The sequence below is a fragment of the Megalobrama amblycephala genome, linkage group LG23 (genome assembly GCF_018812025.1).
Source record: "Megalobrama amblycephala isolate DHTTF-2021 linkage group LG23, ASM1881202v1, whole genome shotgun sequence".
Classification (NCBI taxonomy): Eukaryota; Metazoa; Chordata; class Actinopteri; order Cypriniformes; family Xenocyprididae; genus Megalobrama; species Megalobrama amblycephala.
The window spans coordinates 9,107,442-9,127,381 of NC_063066.1; the positions used below are offsets into that span (position 1 = coordinate 9,107,442).

The 19,940-nt window shown below is 36.7% G+C and overlaps 2 protein-coding genes and 1 long non-coding RNA gene across 6 annotated transcripts in view; 1 reads left to right on the plus strand and 2 right to left on the minus strand.

Annotated features, from left to right (window-relative positions):
* ints6l (integrator complex subunit 6 like) overlaps positions 1–16,886 on the plus strand; it is a 31,371-nt gene extending 14,485 nt beyond the window's left edge. For 3 of the 4 annotated variants that reach the window (XM_048175920.1, XM_048175919.1, XM_048175921.1), the window contains 14 exons: positions 117–300; positions 970–1,098; positions 1,971–2,134; positions 3,878–4,030; positions 6,883–7,015; positions 10,310–10,404; positions 10,718–10,828; positions 11,014–11,229; positions 11,497–11,623; positions 12,284–12,426; positions 12,531–12,759; positions 13,665–14,033; positions 14,198–14,291; positions 15,576–16,886. In XM_048175920.1, the coding sequence (XP_048031877.1) occupies positions 117–300; positions 970–1,098; positions 1,971–2,134; positions 3,878–4,030; positions 6,883–7,015; positions 10,310–10,404; positions 10,718–10,828; positions 11,014–11,229; positions 11,497–11,623; positions 12,284–12,426; positions 12,531–12,759; positions 13,665–14,033; positions 14,198–14,291; positions 15,576–15,678 (2,250 nt within the window). In that variant the 3' untranslated portion in view covers positions 15,679–16,886. Of the gene's footprint in view, positions 1–116; positions 301–969; positions 1,099–1,970; positions 2,135–3,373; positions 3,495–3,877; positions 4,031–6,882; positions 7,016–10,309; positions 10,405–10,717; positions 10,829–11,013; positions 11,230–11,496; positions 11,624–12,283; positions 12,427–12,530; positions 12,760–13,664; positions 14,034–14,197; positions 14,292–15,575 lie in introns of those variants that run through there. The other variant, XM_048175922.1, reaches the window with a different exon arrangement.
* Positions 22–4,825, minus strand: LOC125258813. Its single transcript, XR_007182684.1, has 4 exons — positions 4,776–4,825; positions 1,935–2,148; positions 956–1,083; positions 22–359 (listed from the first exon to the last, which is right to left on the minus strand). It is a non-coding gene; the product is annotated as an uncharacterized LOC125258813 (long non-coding RNA).
* Positions 16,887–19,112: 2,226 nt separating the features above from the next.
* Positions 19,113–19,940, minus strand: part of mmgt1 (membrane magnesium transporter 1) — a 5,449-nt gene continuing 4,621 nt past the window's right edge. The window contains exon 4 of the mRNA XM_048176650.1: positions 19,113–19,940. This exon is cut by the window's right edge and continues 286 nt beyond it. The gene's annotated coding sequence lies outside the window, so the exon portion shown is untranslated.

Genomic DNA, 19,940 nt, shown 5'->3' on the forward strand with positions numbered 1-19,940 from the left:
CATTTTTTGACTTGCTTGTCCATTTATATCATGTTTAATATTAAGTTTTGCAGGAAGTGTGTCTTTCTCATAAACCCCAATGCCATCTCATTTCTCATTTTCTCTTCCTCCCTCAGCTACATCTGCCGCTGAATTCCCCGTTGCCAGGTAGTGAGCTGACTAAGGAACCGTTCCGCTGGGACCAGCGACTCTTCGCCCTGGTCTTGCGACTGCCAGGAGTGTCTGTGCCCGACAGCGAGCAGCTGGGCAGTGTGCCCACTGATGAGTCTGCTATCACCCAGATGTGTGAGGTCACTGGAGGTACATCCATCAGCTTAACAATCTTACATTTCAGTGCCAATCAGTTGCAGAATTTAGACCTGCGTATATTTAAACCCAGAAAATACAGGTTAAAATATTGATCAAATCAACCATTAACTTCAATTTATGAGGCCTGAACTCTACGAAAGTGCTTTAAACAGTCCTTTAGACATAAGTGGTTCTAGATCCTATTTAAAGGGTTAGTTCACCCAAAAATGAAATTTCTGTCATTAATTACTCACCCTCATGTCGTTCCACACCCGTAAGACCTTTGTTCATCTTCGGTACACAAATTAAGATATTTTTGATGAAATCCGAGAGGATTTTTGGGTGAACTAACCCTTTAAGGGGGCTTCATGTTTTTCATATCAGCCCCAGTAAAACTCTGTAATTAATCTGTCAGCCCCCTTACAGATCTGTTATTATGTGATCTGTCTTCAATGCAGCTCTCACATTCAAGCATCTCTTCTTAATTCTTTTGTTCCGGTGAAGTCACAAAATAAAGTTTAAATAAATTGTCGGTCAGTTTCTTTTTGGAAAAAAATTGATGATTTCCTACCAATGCACTTAAGTTCCCTAAGCACAGGGTTATTTTAGTTGATTATGCAAATTTGGCTTGTTTATCTCATAGCTCAGCTGACTCTCTTCTTCTCACCCTTTCTCTATAAGGCCGCTCTTACTGCGTTAAGACGCAAAGGATGCTGAACCAGTGTCTTGAGTCTCTCGTCCAAAAGGTTTTGAGTGGAGTTGTTATACACTTTGAGAAGAGTGGTCCAGATCCACCTATGATAGGTGAAGGTCAGTGGTGATAATGTGATTCCATTTTTGTTTTGTGCTTATTGAGAAAATAATTAAAGGCTTAGTTTACCCAAAAATGAAAATTCTGTCATCATTTACTCACCTTCATGTCGTTCCAAACGTAAGACTTTCGTTCATCTTTGAAACACAAATGAATATATTTTAATGAAATCTGAGAAATTTCTGTTCCTCATAGACAGCTATGCAACTACAACTTTGATGCTTTAAAAAGTTCATAAAGAGATTGTAAAACTAATCCATATGAATTGAGTGGTTTAGTCCAAATTTTCTGAAGAGACACAATCGCTTTATATGATGAACAGTTTGAATTTAGGCTTTTATTCACATATAAACATTCATCAACTCACACATCAGATATGGTAAAGGAAATCTCAACTATGCTTGCTTGATATGAAAGAACCAATGAGATTCATTCTCGTGTGTTACGCAGCACGTTTGAGCTTCTTCAAGAGGTTTGTTCTCTTGCAGGCTCAGCTGAGCTTCTGTGTATGTTCGCTGATCAATGTTTATATGTGAATAAAAGCCTAAATTAAATCTGTTCATCATATTAAGTGATCGAGTCTCTTCAGAAAATTTGGACTAAGTCGCTCGATACATACGGATTAGTTTGACGATCTCTATGAACTTTTTGAAGTGTCAGAATGGTAGTTGCATATTAGCTGTCTATGGAGGAACAGACATCTCTAAGATTTCATCAAAAATATTGTCTTTTTGTCTTCATTTGTGTTTCCGAAGATGAACGAAAGTCTTACAGGTTTGGAATGACATGAGGGTGAGTAAATGATGACAATTTTTTCATTTTTGGGTGAACTAACCTTTTAATAGACAATGATTGTCTTCTCTTTGTGCAGATGGTCTTGTGGATCCAGCTCGTCCTTTGTCATCCTTCAGTCCGCAGCCCTGGCACAGCTGCCACAAGCTCATTTACGTCCGGCCCAACCCCAAGACAGGCGTACCTGTGGGTCACTGGCCAATCCCAGAATCCTTCTGGCCTGACCAGAACTCCCCCACTTTGGTAAATATTAAAACCTGCAAAACATTTATATAGTTTATAAGTGTGGAATCAAGTAATGACTTCTTTTGTTTTTAATCACCGACATATGCACGCTTATTTCCATATTAGACCAGTGTTTATATTGTCAACTAAACCTATAAAAACAGATTTGTTTCATCATCTTTATTTCAGCTGAAATAAAATGAAATATATTAGATGAAAAATTAATAGATAAGTGTGTCGATTTTCGATGTCGGTACTATACGTAAATGAACAATGTGTACTCTTTCTCCATGTTACACACATCCAGATATCCCTGTTCACTTGTTAAAACTCAGCCAGAGTAACAGCTCCAAGGCTTTTGTGAAAACTACAGATCGTACTTCTGCATTTTTGCATTCCCTCTCGTGGTTAGTCGATCCCAGTGCATTATGGGTGCTGAAATTTCCCTACCTATGGGCATAAGGGAACCTTTTTGGCCACAGCACTTTTTCTTCATTTTCTCTAGTCATGTAGCACTGATTTCAAAAAAATAATTTGCCTTTCTACTGCATAGACAGCCACTTTTTATTAAAAGCAGAGAATCACCCCTTTAAATGAAATGAAAACTAAAAATGTTGCTTATGCAACTAACTAAAATAAGTTGAAGCACTAAAATTACTAACTGAAAGCTAAAACTAATATATATATATAAATTAAAACTATTTCAAAATATTAAAAAAACTAATAAAAATAACTGTAAAAACCACATTAAAAAATGAAAACTAAAGCTAAAAGCTAATTCATTCAATTAATAAAAACTATATTAGTATATTAACAACACTAGCCCAAACAGTAAAACATCATACATAATAGTAAAATGTGTTAAATCTAGCTGAAAACATTATAAATTTGGCTAAAATATTTAATGAGCGAGCACAGAAGGACTTTCTGCTGAGCTTTGGGACCTGGCAGACAGTCAGCCATTTCTTTAGCTTCCTTCTGCATGCTGAATTTTCACTAAATCCTTATTAAAATGGAAAAGTACTATGTTTGCAAAAGGAGTTTGGATAGGTTAGCATTGGCTCATCCAAGCCGAGTGGATGAGGCAATTTATTAGCCAAAGGTAATGACCTCTGCAAACTAAAGGTTAGCTTTCATCTTGCTCAAACAGTGCTAATGAATGCGGATGAAGATAAGGGAGCTGAAAAGAGTGGTAACATGAGGAAAGGCTTCACTGTCGTGAGGTTTCCCACCCCCTCACTGTCTATTCTTTCTTAGACAGTACACTGTAGAGACAGCAGCTGGTACCGTGCCAAAGTGCCACAGCTCAGCTCAGCCTGTGGGCACTGTGAGAGAGACATTGCCAGCGGAATAAGACTGCTGCAGAGCTTAACATGAGGTCATTTCCTTCCTGACATCTCCCCTGTCATGTCTGCAATAATGTGAATTAGTATCACAATAGATTTGGGTGCAATTACTAACATGAGAGCCTCAAAAAAGGCTCTTTTTCATATTTCTAAAGTAAGTTCATATTTCATTTGTTCCAAAATGCTTCCTTTGGTTTATTAAGTGTTCAGTCAGGGTGTTGTGAGAGTATCCGCTCAAGGAATGAACAGCTTGTGTTGTCATGTGCCTGACGTGGGTCAATACCCACAGGTGCTGTAATTACAGGATGAATTGGCTATCTAACAGACATATCTTTTTAAAAAAAAAAACATTGTGGAGAATGTGTTACAGAGGATTTCTGTTTAACAGCTGTTTTTTTTCTTCTTCTCTCTTTAGCCTCCTCGATCTTCCCATCCTGTAGTGAGGTTTTCATGTGTCGACTGTGAGCCGATGGTTATTGACAAGCTGCCCTTTGACAAATATGAGCTTGAGCCGTCTCCGCTGACCCAGTACATCTTGGAGAGGAAATCTCCGCACATGTGCTGGCAGGTGGGACACTTTTTTACACAACTATTTCATCTGAACTCTATTTTGCATGCAATCTTTCACAGCCCCCAGTCTGTAGAGCTGAGTTTCATGGTGGTAGATATCATGGTGTTAAAAGAGCAGAAAGAAACAGTGGGTGTTTAGTTTTTCCATATTTACTGGAATGTATAAAGCACAACACAAATTACATGTCAAGTCCTGCATTTAGTAACAGGTTAAGCAGCAGTGTGAATGAGATATTGTTGTGTAGATTTTCATTCAAACACAGTGTTGTACACTACAAAAGTTTGTGGTCAGGAAGATTTTTTTCTTTTTGTCAATTAAATGCTGTTCTTTTGATGTTTCTATTCATTAAAGAAAATGGAACACGAAATATTAAGCATTAAACACAACTGTTTGCAACATTGATAATAATAAGAACTGTTTCTTCAGCACCAAATCAGCATATAAGAATGATTTTTGAAGGATCATGTGACACTGAAGACTGGAGTAATGATGCTGAACATTCTTCATCACAGGAATAAATTACATTTTAAAATATATTTAAATAGAAAACTCTTCTTTTTCACAATATTACTGTTTTTACTGTATTTTTGATCAAATAAATGCTGCCTTGGTGAGCATAAGAGAACTCATTACGGACCCCAAACTTTTGAACAGCACTTTATATGTCTGCCAACTTTTAGTAATCTTTTACATTAAAGGGATAGTTCACCCAAAAATGAAAATTTGATGTTTATCTGCTTACCCCCAGGGCATCCAAGATGTAGGTGACTTTTTTTCTTCAGTCGAACGCAAATTATGATTTTTAACTGCAACCGCTGCCGTCTGTCAGTCAAATAATAGCAGTGGATAGGAACTTCAACTATAACAGTAAATAAAACTTGCTTAGACAAGTCCAAATTAAACCCTGCGGCTCGTGACGGCACATTGATGTCCTAAGACACGAAACGATCGGTTTGTGTGAGAAACCGAACAGTATTTATATCATTTTTTACCTCTAATACACCACTATGACCAACTCCGTTCAGCTTCCGGTGAGTGAGGTCAGATCGCGCTTTGACAACGGAAGTGATGTCTCGCGCTCATTGAAGTATATGGGCGAGACATCACTTCCGTCACCAGAACGCGTTTTTTGACCTCACTAACAGGAAGCTGAACGGAGCTGGACATAGTGGTGTATTAGAGGTAAAAAATGATATAAATACTGTTCGGTTTCTCACACAAACCGATCGTTTCGTGTCTTAGGACATCAATGTGCCGTCACGAGCCGCAGGGTTTAATTTGGACTTGTCTAAGCAAGTTTTATTTACTGTTATAGTTGAAGTTCCTATCCACTGCTATTATTTGACTGACAGACGGCAGCGGTTGCAGTTAAAAATCATAATTTGCGTTCGACTGAAGAAAAAAAGTCACCTACATCTTGGATGCCCTGGGGGTAAGCAGATAAACATCAAATTTTCATTTTTGGGTGAACTATCCCCTTTAAACAGTGCATGTGTTATGCAGTAATTCCCTCCCTGATGTCCGTCCATTAATATAGATTGTGCAGGGCTTCTTACAGTATTTCAGTCAGCAGATGCTTATCTAAAATGACTAACACTAGAGGAAGTTGAGGAAGAGCAAACGATATTATCAATGTCACAATATGACAGTAGTCCAAAATACAGTGCAGTAGAGTCAAATTAAACCCTAATATAGATGGTTATGAGTTTGAAAGTGCTCAGAGAAAAGTTCTCAGCCACGCAGATTGTAAACATATTTGTAGGCGGGTGCTGATTCAGAGGCAGTTCTGAATGCAAACATCAGATGTAGCATTTTCAGACAATAAATTGAGTGAGGAAAATCAAATAGATCTGCTTTCATGAGGGATTCAAGTCATATCTAGCGACTAAAATATCAGAGATTTAGAGGTGGGCTCTTTTGGCTTGCACCAGTACTCAACCACCGTTCAATGCCATAGCAACCGCACTAAAAACACTCAGAAAACCTTAGTAACTGCATAACGACAGATTTTGTTCAGAAAATCTAAAAGGTCTAAATCTAAAGATCTAAAATCTTTTTGTTGTAACTGTATCTGCAGTTAAATTATAAATGGTTGTAGGTTTTTTTACCATAAAATCACGTCAGAAAGAATTGTGACTTTTATTTTCTATTTGACTAATCAAAATGTTCTTATAGAGGTACAAAAAACCTGAAAAATAATATGACTCTGACGCTGGGCCATTAGAATGGCACGATTACTTTCGGAGATAATGTTGTACACAGACTGTTTTGCTAAAGTTCATTTTGGTCTTCTATGAAATGATGATAAATGGTCTCTCAAGAGCTATTACCTAGACCATTTAGTTTCTTGAGAGAACTTGCACAAAGGGATGTGACTGCACTGCCGTAAAATTGAAGTGTTTTTCCGTGCTGTATTTTGTTATTGTCATTGGAGTTATATAAATATACACATTCTGTAAGTACTTCAGTCAATACCTGGAAATGTTTTTTGCAAGTCCATTCTTTTGATATGTTGTTCCTACTTTCATCATTCACTCATTTAGCCCATCTAAAAATACCAATATAAATGCCCATTCTTGTTTGTTCTTTTGCTATGGTTACAATGTTACATTATTACTTGCCTCGCTAGAGAGCATATAAAGAAAACAAGGTAAATGGTAGATAAATTAGAAATAGCACATTCATTTATAAGCATATTTAGAGGCATTTATAGCACACTAGTCTCTAAGGAACCCTTTTACCTAATGAGCCGTTGATGAATGGGTTTTGTCTCTGAGAAACAGCTTCATGTGAGAGCTGAGCTCTCAGGAGACGCTACACAATGCTAACTCCTCTCCCCCATCGCCCAGGTGTTTGTGAACTGCAGTGGCAAACACAGCGATTTAGCCCACCCGTTCGGCTACCTAAAGGCCAGCACTACACTCACCTGTGTCAACCTCTTCGTTATGCCTTACAACTATCCCGTCCTGTTGCCACTCCTCGGTACGTGTGTTTCCTCATGGCTATTTTTTTGTTGCACTTTCCCAACGTTATGCTATACATTACCTTATTTGTACAGTTTTTTTTCTACAGCACATTTTATACACAGCAGTGGTGCTTTGTTTAGCCATGATAAAGAGAAAGAAAAATAAAAGACAATTCTTACTTGTAAAATAATTTAATGAATAAAGAATAATAATTAGAAAGCATTTAGAAATGTAATTTAACAAGCAGATTAAAATGAAATTGAATGAAAGAAAAAGAACACACACACACACACACACACACATATATATATACAGTGGCATGAAAAAGTATGTGAACCACTTGCAGAATCTGTGAAAATGAGAATTATTTTAATAAAATAAGAGGGATAATAAAAAATGCATGTTATTTTTTGTTTAGTACTGTCCTGAGTAAGATATTTTACTTAAAAGATGTTTGCATTTAGTTCACAAGACAAAACAATAGCTGAATTTATTAAAATAACCGCATTCATAAGTATGTGAACCATTGATTCGTAATACTGTGTGTGGTTACCTGATGATCTATGACTGTTTTTTTGTTTTGTGATGGTTGTTCATGAGTCTCTTGTTTGTCCTGAGCAGTTAAACTGAGCTCTGTTCTTCAGAAAAATCCTCCAGCTTTTCAAGCATTTTTGCATATTTGAACCCTTTCCAGCAATGGCTGTATGATTTTGAGATCTGTGTTTTCACACTGAGGACAATTGAGGGACTCAAACTCAACTATTAAAAAAGGTTCAAACATTCACTGATGCTCCAGAAGGAAACACGATGGGTGCATGATGAATCTGCAGAACCTGGAGGATTTGTCTGAAGAACAGAGCTCAGTTTAACTGCTCAAGACAAACAAGAGACTCATGAACAACCATCACAAAACACAAAAACAGTCGTAGATCATCAGGTAACCACACACAGTATTGAGATTCAATGGTTCACATACTTATGAATGGGGTTATTTTAATAAATTCTGCTATTGTTTTGTCTTGTGAACTAAATGTAAACATCTTTTATGTAAAATATCTTACTCAGGACAGTACTAAACAAAAAATAACATGCATTTTTTATTATCCCTCTTATTTTATTAAAATAATTCTCATTTCACAGATTCTGCAAGGGGTTCACATACTTTTTCATGCCACTGTATATAATATACACACTGTGTTTAAATTCTTATGCATGTGACATATCAGTAGAATTTCAGTAAACATTCAGATTTTAGCGTTTGTTTGTTTTATTTCTCCATACATTTTTAGATAACTGGTATCAATCTCAGACAAAATAGTTTGCCAGGTCTACTTAGGTAAATGGAAACGCTACTTAGAGGTTGTTCTACATTATTCAGCAAGTCACAGTTCTCATGCAATATGGGGAGGAAGAAAGATCTTTCTGAAGATGAAAAGCATGAAATGGTGCAATGTTGTGCAAAGGCATGAAAACAACTAATATTGTGTGAAAAGTGAATGCAGATTATCGAATTATCATATGATTTGTGAGTGATTTAGAGCACAGCAGAACTCGGTCAGATAAAGGCTTAAAGTTTCTGTCAAACAAGTTAATTGTATTGGAAGGACAGCTGTAAAAAAAAAAAAAAGCAGAGTTGAGAAATAAAGTTAAGCAGCAAACAGGTATTTAAAGCTGCTGGTGTCTCTGGAGTCTCAAGAACCTCTTCATGCAGGCTGACAGTTGTGTGTAAAATTGCATTTCAGCCACCTCTAACCAAACCTCACAAAGAGAAACATTTACAGTGGGTGTAGAAATACATTTTCAAACAGTTTTATTGCTGGTTTTTTTTTTTTTGTTTTTTTTGCAGCATGGGACAGTGCACTGTATTTCAGAAGGCACTATACTTCTTTTTATACCATAGCTGAAAATGGCTAGTTATGAACTCCACATATCTTGCAGAAGTCATTTTGACACCCTCAGAGACCTTAAAGGGACCTTCCATTTCACTTCCCAATATTCCAGTCTTGTTGGAACGTGGTGGCCACTAAACAACCATCCAGAAATTCATCCATCTAGAGTAGACCATCCATTGTAGTACGGCATTCGTCAGTGAATAAAACTATTTAAAAATTTCTACACCCACTGTAAATGTTTCTCTTTGTGAGGTTTGGTTAGAGGTGGGTGAAATGCAATTTTACACACAACTGCCAGCCTGCATGAAGAGCTTCTTGAGACTCCAGCTTCAAATTCCTGCTGCTCAACACTGGCTTTTTTATAGGTGCCCTTTTAATACAATTAATTTTTTTGTCAGAAACTTTCCTTAAAAGTTCTGCTGTGCTCTAAGTCACTCACAAATCTTATGGTAGTTTGATAATTTACATTCACTTTTCACGCAATATTAGTTGTTTTCATGCCTTTTGCACAACATTGTACCATCCCAGGTGAAAAAAAAGTACATTTCTATAATATACTTAAAGTGCTCTATTTTCACGCATTAATTTTTACTTAATATACTAAAAAATCTTCTTTAGTACTTCTTAAGATAATCTTAAGAACATCTAAGTGTACTCAACTGTGCTATTTTGAGACACCATGAAATATGAACTAAAATGTGCTTTTAATATACTATCTCTGTATTTAAAACATGTATTTAGTTGCCACTTGTAGTGCACTTAAACCCATAGTGTGCTACAAGTGGTATCTAAATACATGTTTTAAATACAGAGATGGTATATTAAAAGCACATTTTAGTTCATATTTCATGGTGTCTCAAAATAGCACAGTTGAGTACACTTAGATGTTCTTAAGATTATCTTAAGAAGTACTAAAGAAGATTTTTTAGTATATTAAGTACAAAATTAGTGCGCGAAAATAGAGCACTTTACGTACATTAAAGAAATGTACTTTTTTCACCTGGGATTTCATGCTTTTCATCTTCAGAAATATCTTTCTTCCTCCCCATATTGTATGAGAACTGTGACTTGCTTAATAATGTAGAACAACCTCTAAGTAGCGTTTCCATTTACCTAAGTAGACCTGGCAAATTATTTTGTCTGAGATTGATACCAGTTATCTAAAAAGATATGGAGAAATAAAACAAACAAACACTTTCTTTGAAAAACTAAAATCTGAATGTGTATTGTAGTGGAATTCACTTGATACATCACTTGCATAATAATATACACACACACACACACACAATATTGCTGTATTAAATTGTGTAAAAGTTCTGTGACTCTTTCATTTCCTCCTAGAGAATGACATAAAGAAAGCATTTCAGCTCTGTAATGGCTTTCTTTAGCGAACTTACCTTCTCTTATTCTCCTTTCAGACGATTTGTTTAAAGTGCACAAGCTCAAGCCAAACCTCAAGTGGCGTCAGGCTTTTGAAATGTACCTGAAGTCCATGCCTCCTTACTTTCTCTTGGTAAGGATGCTGTTCTTTTCTACTTAAAAACAAAATCCCATCCCAATAGAGCACAGAAGTGTTCTGCTTAAAAAAAAGACACCTTCTTTGTGCATATAAAACGATGCAATGTAGTTCATGGGCTGTTAGATGTACTCAAGGGTCACTTGTAATCTGACCTCTATTGTGAGTTGCATTTGTTCTATAGTCTGTTAACAGCTGTAATGAGGTCAAGGATATGTGCTCTGAGTGCAGATTCATGCTGAGCGTGTCCTCATTTTCACTTCCTTTGTCTCTGCTTCTCCACTCTTCCTCTCTTTTTTACCGAGTGCAGCCTCTCAAGAAGGCGCTGAGGATGATGGGAGCCCCAAATCTCATCTCTGACAACATGGATTGTGGCTTGAGCTACAGTGTCATTTCCTATCTCAAAAAACTCAGTCAGCAGGTGAGCGTGATTTAGCTGCTCTGTTTCCTGACAGTTAAAACCTCAGGTTTTTGTTGAAATTATGTTCAATAGTATTCAAACTCATAACATTCATTTGAATATTCTATATTACATATCAATGTGTTGTAATAAATTCAGGTCTGAGTGATTCAGTTTTTTAAATCAAGTTGTACTTGATGTTGTAGGCAAAGATTGAGTCAGATCGTCTGATTGTGTCTGTCGGGAAGAAGCCTCCTCAAGAGACGGGCATCAAGGTGAAGAACCACTCGAGCGCCCTATCTTTGGCGCACCGGCGTGATTTCAAGCAGCTCCTGCAGGGCATCATGGGCGAGGTACCCCTCCGACTCATCGACATGAACTTCAAAGAGTTTGCTGGATTCCAGATTGCACTTCTCAACAAGGTACGGACAGTTTGAGTCGGGCTGAATTACATTACAGGGTCTATTTAAAATTAATCATGTCTCAGTTCACGTTTGGTGGTTAGAATGTAGTTATGCTAAGATAGATATGGACAGGCATTTGTATCACAGATATATAAAACAAGTTAATTCTGATAAATGATTATGACTGGACTTCTTCTCTAATTAGTGACTTGAAAACAGATGCAATTTTCTTTAGCTTAGACAAAAATGTAACTTCTATCATCATTTACTCACCTTCTCCTCCAGGATTTGAAGCCCCAGGCCTATAGAAACGCTTATGATATTCCACGACGGAACCTTTTAGATCAAGTGACTCGGATGCGTTCCAACCTTTTGAGGACAACACAGAAGCTGATCAGAGGCCAGGATGAAGGTAATTGTACCAAAGAGACTAAATACATTTTGCTAAGTTTAGTGAACCTTCGTAACTGCTAAAAACAGCCAAACATGACTTAACTAAATTTTGGCGGATTTTCATAGTCAAAAAAAATCCATTGACTGTTGTCAGTAGTGTAGCAATGCATGAAGCACAGCTCAAACCGAAGTCACTTTCAAAACAAGCAGCTTTCTGAAACAGAACGTTTTGTTTTGTTTTGTTTTGTTTTGTTTTGTGTTTTGTTTTGTTTTGTTTTGTTTTGTTTTGTTTTGTTTTGTTTTGTTTTGTGTTTTGTTTTGTTTTGTTTTGTTTTGTTTTGTTTTAGATTTTAGACGGATGCTCACATTTTGAAGTGTCTCATGCATGACACAGCATTCTAAAAACTTGGTGCTCAAGTTAAAAGAAGTCCAACTTCTAAAAAAACATGTATCAATAGATAGACTTTGTGTTTTTCTCTCCACTGACCTGCATCTTGCATTCTTAACTGCAAAAATGCGTTCTGTGTGAACCGTCCCTATTAATGACCATATGCATTTAGCATAGCAACAAGAGAAACTGTTTCTTTTCACTACAAGAATTACATTTCATCAAAAATGTTCTTGAATGGACACTTGATATTTGTTTGATATTAAAAAATTTTCCCCCATGATTCTGTAGACTCCTTGCACAGTATTCCAGTAGGGCAGATGGGAAATTATCAGGAGTATCTTAAGATGATGCCATCACCTCTGCGTGAGATTGATCCAGACCAGCCCAAACGACTGCACACGTTCGGCAACCCATTTAAACAGGACAAGAAGGTGCTTGCATGTTAAACCTATTGCTAAAAAACTACAGGCCAAAACTGAAGTGTCTTACATACTAAGCTGCTTTGTTTTCATTCTTCCTCCTCTTCCAACAACAGGGAATGATGATAGATGAAGCAGATGAGTTTGTAACAGGGCCACAAAATAAGAAGCGAAGTAACACGGGGGATCTAAACTCGGGCACTGCCCTGAAGAGGCGGAGGAGTATGTCCCCACTGTTGCGCCGGCCCCAAACCCCTCCAATAATAACCAATCACGTACTGGGCAAGGGCTCCACAGGGACTCAAGGCCAGCAAGGAATCATTAAACCCATCCCACTACACAAAGGTAAAGTTCTTTGAGCCACAGCTAACTGAATCTTAGCTTATGCATACTAAATACTGTATACTGCCTGTTGTTATTTTTTTTTAAACTGTAAGTGAAACAGAAGACATTATTCCACATTTTCAAACAGTAGTAAACTACATTTTGTCACAGGATCTCATCAGATTGCATGTTTGTAGCATCCAGTTCTCATCTTTTTGTCTCATTTTTAATTAAATAAAAAAAAATCAGTGGGTCGAGTACATTGCATTGTGGGTCAGTGTGCAGTGTGTTTGGTTGAATACTTCATATTTTGTTTGGGGTCAGTAAAATGTTTTAATGTTTTGAAAGCCATTTTATGCTCATCAGGGCTGCATTTATATCACCAAAGTACAGTAAAAACAGTAATATTTTGAAATATTATTACAATTTATAATAACAGTTTTCTATTGTAATATATTTTAAAATGTAATTTATTCCTATGATGCAAAGCTTAATTTTCAGCATCATTACTCCAGTCTTCAGTGTCACATGATCCTTCAGAAATCATTCTGATATGCTGATTTAGTGCTCAAGAAACATTTCTTATTATCAGTGTTGAAATATATTTGTGGAAACCGTGATACATATTTTTTTCAGGATTCTTTGATGAATAAAAAGTTCAAAAGAACAGCATTTATTTGAAATAGAAATCTTTTGTAATATTATAAATGCCTTTACTTTCACTTAAATCAGTTGCTTGCTGAATAAAATTATTCATTTCTTTCTTTAAAAAAAAAAAAAAAAAGTTTACTGACCCCAAACTTTTGAACAGTAGTTACATACTATATACTGCAATTCAAAACTTGCATTCTAAATCATTGGATATGATGTACTAAAAAAGTGACCATGAATTTAAGCAATATTTCATCATTTGTTTTCCCCTACAGGAGCTGAAGGAAACAGTGTAGGGGGTGCAGAAAGCAATGGGGAGCAGGCGCCAGGCGGGGATGCTGGAGACGGGTGGCCTGGAGGAGTGGATGGAGTGGGAGGAGGACCTGCACCTGTGGAGGACAGAGGAGAAGTGGAGGCACCAGACGGCGAGGAGGAGAGAATAGGACTGGAGAACTGTCTGGATGAGAGACCCTCTGATCACACACAGAACTGTGAAGACTTGAGTCCTCCAGGCCAAGAGGGGGTGATGGAGGGCAATGGAGGAGACACTCCAACACAGGGCACAATCGTTATGATTCCCCTGGAGGGGAGTAACGCCGAGCTGCGCACTCGAGTCATCAAAGAGGTCCGCAAGCCTGGCCGTAGTGAGTATCTATTTATAATACCAAATTAATTCTTTACGCCCATTCATTTCTGTATTCGCTTTGAATTATTGTCTAGGTTTAACTGAGTGCACTTGCACTATGAAAGAGGGTATGGATTGTAGGAATTAATAAAGCTAAACTCCATTGCTCATTCTTTTGTGCAGATTATGAGGGAATATTCAGGTTACTGGAGGAGGTGAAGGGGCCAGCATCAGTGCAGAGGTACTTTATTCATCATGCCATCAAAGAGGCAGCCAGGTAAGAGCTCTCTTCAAACACTCACATGCCTTTCATGGTCCTCTGACATATGACACCATAGAGGATGTCAACATGTTATTAGTAATTTTGTTATGTGCTTTTGTCATTTTTATCAATACAAAGTTATGTCATGAAACTCTGATAGGTCCTCTATATGCTTGCAATCACATCATTCTGTAGGGCACAGCTGATTGGTTCCTGCTGTATTAGTAGCCAGTGAGCTCGCTGCTTAACCTGTAGCACATAAGTATTTGAAGGTTGAGGTTATATTAAAGGTGCCCTAGAATCAAAAATTGAATTTATCTTGGCATAGTTGAATAACAAGAGTTCAGTACATGGAAAAGACATACAGTGAGTCTCAAACTCCATTGTTTCCTACTTCTCGTGTAAATCTCATTTGTTTAAAAGACCTCCGAAAAACAGGCGAATCTTAACATAACACTGACTGTTACGTAACAGTCGGGATCATTAATATGTACGCCCCCAATATTTGCATATGCTAGCCCATGTTCAAGGCATTACACAAGGACAGCCAGTATTAACGTCTGGATCTGTGCACAGCTGAATCAACAGACTAGGTAATCAAGCAAGAACAACAGCGAAAAATGGCAGATGGAGCAATAATAACTGACATGATCCATGATAACATGATATTTTTAGTGATATTTGTAAATTGTCTTTCTAAATGTTTCGTTAGCATGTTGCTAATGTACTGTTAAATGTGGTTAAAGTTACCATTATTTCTTACTGTATTCACGGAGACAAGAGCCGTCGCTATTTTCATTTTTAAACACTTGCAGTCTGTATAATGCATAAACAACTTCATTCTTTATAAATCTCTCCAACAGTGTGTAATGTTAGCTTTAGCCACAGAGCACTATCAAACTCATTCAGAATCAAATGTAAACATCCAAATAAATACTATACTCACATGATCCGAAGCATGCATGCAGTATGCATGACGAACATCTTGTAAAGATCCATTTGAGGGTTATATAAGCTGTGTGAACTTTGTAAATGCACTGTATTATAGTTGAGAGCTCGGGGGGCAGGGAGCGAGATATTTAAAGGGGCCGCAGCCTGAATCGGTGCATAGTTAATGATGCCCCAAAATAGGCAGTTAAAAAAATGAATTAAAAAAAATCTATGGGGTATTTTGAGCTGAAACTTCACAGACACATTCAGGGGACACCTTAGACTTATATTACATCTTGTAAAAACTGGTTCTAGGGCACCTTTAATTTAATGTAAAATACTCCAGCTAAATAGCTCTGTCTCTTTCAGGTTTAAGAAGCGTGTCCTGATTCAGCAGCTGGAGACCGCACTGGAGGAGATTGAAGAAAAACAGGTGCTGCCCGCACAACTCAACAACATCCACAGCAGATAGTGGGACGTCACATCTCACTGAGAGACACACGAGACCGTGGAGAAGTGGCAGAGCTTGCCGACTGAGCACACGGGTTTGAGCCCGACCCATCAGCCTCAGTACGTAGCGATGGAGGATGGAGGCCTGTCTGGCTCACGCTCTGGGTCCAGGCGCTTCCAGTTACTGAATTGTGTCATAACTCTGAAAGAGTGCTCACAACGGAGAGAGGCGTTCCAGGTTTGACAGGGGCTTTCTGTCACTTTGTAGGCTATGCGGGCCTGAAAATGACTTAATTTAACCATAAAATAATAAATAATGAACAAGCACACTCCAGAAAAGCCAAGCCTCCCCCACTGTGTGATATTACAGGGTCATCCGAAGCAGATGTCAGCGTCTGTCACGTGATTACTGTGTCTATATATTGTCTGTCCACTGTTATTTGGCATTAATGGACAGTTCAAAGCAGATAATAGTATGGAAAATCTAAGATTGATTTGTGTTTGCATGAAATGCCCACAAGTCATACAACTTAGTTGGAACTTCAAAGCAGTCTGGATCAGGAACTACACTGTTGTAGACCTCTCAAGAGCAATAACCCTACAATCATCAGTACACCAAGCTCAATTTTACTCCCTAACTGTGGAAAACACATGCAGTTATGTAATGCAGATTTTTCAGAAGAATGTCCTTCTGAGATTCGGTATGAGATTTGGTAGCTGGGCTGTTGTTGTATTTGTGATGATATGTAATGTCATGTAGATGAGCATCATTCAGTGTCCTATAAGCAATAGTGTCCAATGAAAATACAAACACCCTGTCCAGAGAAAAAAGAAAAAAAAACACAAACAGGAAATGCCAACTATTATGTGAAACAAACTGGTCCACAGCAGAGTTTTGATTGTGTCCAGTATGTGGTCACCTGACATGTTTGGTCATCCTACGCTTCTTATCAGGGGAGAAGTCGCAGACTCCTAAGTTTCATTTCACAGACGAAGTTACATTAGTGACCCCGTTCTTGTTTGTTTTGTGCATTTTTAAAAACAGAGGTGTACTACTTTTTAATGTTCATAAAAAATATAGATTATTTTTGGATGGTATTCCTACAAGAACATAAAAAATATTTTAAGAATTGTATAAAACATTTTGTAAACTGATATTATATAGACAAAGTTTTATGATTTTTTTATAAAAACAATGAAAATGAAAAATAAAAACATTACAAAGGAAAATGTGTGCATTATTGGATACTTTTATATCTAATTTTATATATACACTACCTTTCAAAAGTTTGGGGTCAATAAGTTTTTCTTTTTAAAGAAATTAATACTTTTATTCAGCAATCAGCATATTAGAATGATTTCTGAAGGATCATGTGACACTGAAGACTGGAGTAATGATGTTGAAAATTCAGCTTTGCCATCACATGAGTAAATCACATTTTTAAATAATTAAATTGTAACAATATTTCACAGTATCAGCCTTGAACATAAGACACTTCTTTCAAAAATATTTAAAAAATCCTACTGACCCCAGTCTTTTTCATGGTAATGCACATATTATAAAGCAGTTATCTTTAAAGTCGATATTTTGCACAGAATATACTGAGTTTTAAATTATGCTTTGGTTAAAGCATAACTTACAAGACAGATTTTTGGATTTGGGATTTTTTGCTATTGTTTTGAATATTTGTATACTGTTTTTGTCCTTTTATCTTTTTAATAAGCCTCTTATCCATTTATTAAACCCCACAACACCACAAGCAGGATTTCTTCAGGTTTTATAAAGGTAAATTTAAGACTTTTTGACCTTTTTGAGACAAGAAAATCTAAGGAATAAAGTGAAAGGAACACAACATATCAATATGTTCTCTAAACATAAATGTCTAGGGAATTGCATCAACACTTCAAAGTTTCAAAATACAACTTCCTGCCGCTCTTCATTTTTAATTCATTTTACAAAAAAAATAACCTTAAAATGAAAACTGTCTTCATTTACTCACCCTTATGTTGTTCCAAACCTGTATAAATTTCTTTCTTCTGTTGAACACAAAAGAAGATATTTTGAAGGATGTTTGGTGATAACCAATGACTTCCATAGTAGGAAAAAAAATACTATGGAAGCCAATGGCTACCATCAACTGTTTGGTTACCAACATTATTCAAAATATCTTCTTTTGTGTTCAACAGAGGAAAGAAACTCATACAGATTTGGAACAACTTGAAGGTGAGTAAATGATGACAGAATTTTCATTTTAGGGTGAACTAACCTTTTAAGGCTTGTATATCTGCTACAAACCACTAGAATATGAATATATTTTTCATTTTCTTAGTATTTTTGTCTTGTTCTCCAGTGGGCTTAAATTAAAATTAAAGCTTAATTCAAACCCATTGACATTTGTTTTTGTTTTAATTGTAAACTTCTTAATTTCTCAGACAACAAGACTATATATCTTCATTTTAATTCTCCAGTAAATGTTTTTTGATTTAAGAATGTTTAGATATTTGTACTGGAAAACAAGACAAAATAATGAGGAAGAAAGTCTTTTTTTTTTTTTTTTGCAGCATGTGCAACATTTAATGCCATGATTTAAGAATTGAATTTAAGACTTTGTGCTCATTTAAAACTGTTTTAAGGCCTTAATTTGTGGAAGGGCAAATTAAGACATTTTAAGACCAGCAGACCATCCCCAGTAAGCAGCTGTAGTCATTTTCAAATGGTTTGGTTTTCATCTTGCCATGTTATGCTGCTTTTCTGCATTCAGTTGTCTTGTCTCTTCAAACACCTGCACCTCTCATCTTATTAATAGACCTGATTGTCTATTATGGGGTCTTGCACCACATGTTGTTTGCTAGCTCCTTTTCCCACCACAACAGATGGTGCAACTTGATATATATTAGTAATGACAAAGTACTGAGTGCATATTCAAACCTTTGACCAATTGCTTAAAATAACAGCTTAAAATTTCAGCCTAGCTAAGATTTCACACCAGAAATTGAAAAAAATAAAAAATAAAATAAAGATAACTATAATAGTGTCCACACCAACACAAGATATAATTGCGTTTATTTCAGTTTTGTCATCTGCCGCCTTAAATGCTTGAGCTCTTTAAAGCAGGATGGATTTTGATTGGCTATAGTTGTTATAGTTGTGGTGTGGACTATATCTTTATCGTCCTTGGTGTGAACAAACCTTAAGTGTTTGATTTATGATGATAAAGTAAAACTACAGCAGTACAACTACTCTAACGTCGTACTGATAACACACAGGTATAATCTCACAAAGGTAGTATGATCTCTATCAGTGTTTAAATCAATGTCACATAAGCTATTAATACCAGAAGAGACTAAACAGCGTTGGGATAAGAGGGCTGCCATTGCTGGTACTTAGCAGGTCTCCTCTAGCAAAAAAAAAAGGGGCTTAGTGAAGGATTAGTATAATTACAGGCTTAAACTGGACCATTTCAACTGCCCATTCTTTACTTGCATGGAAAACAATGAGTAACCAAGGTTGATTATTTACCACACCCATATATGTCCTTGAATACGCCAGATCCAAGCATAAAATTCATTATAGCATGACATGAAATCTTTTTGGCCAGTTAGCAGGTCTTGACATTGCATAAAAATAGCTATGGTCTAAAACGAACATGCTTAATCTTATTATATCTCTTTTAGTTCATACACATTCAGGATAAACAAGACTTATAAAATGAAGGGGCAAAAATAAGTGGTTTTAATCCAAGTAACAAATTGGTCAATAAAATTTTAGAATTTATTAAGGTAAAAATAAGGAGTTGTGTCTCAACATGAAATAAATCAGAAAACATTGCCCTCCCCCCACCCCCCACCCTCCTCGAAAAAAAATTTACCATTCATTCCCACTGAGAGTTCACAGTATTGTTAGAATCGCTATTATACTACATGATCTATTGTGGCCCTGCTCTGACATGTTTTAATAGTTTTAATCATTTTTCAGTATTATTTGAATAAGCTCAAATCAGAGCTACTGCTTCTGAACACAAATACAATTTATGGTCCACAATATTGACCTCAATTCAGAAGGGTACAGGGAAGAACCTGTTGCAGTTGGGGTCAGCTTAGCCAAAAAACATGGCAAACCATCACTGTACACGGTAGGATTCGTGCCCTGTGCGCAGAGCTACAGCCGTAACCTACAGACTTAAGACTCCCAAGCAATAACAAGTATTTACAAACATATCAGCTGGAAAAGGAGTTGGCACAGTCCATTGACAAAATAGAAACCACAAGAGATGCGTGTTTGTA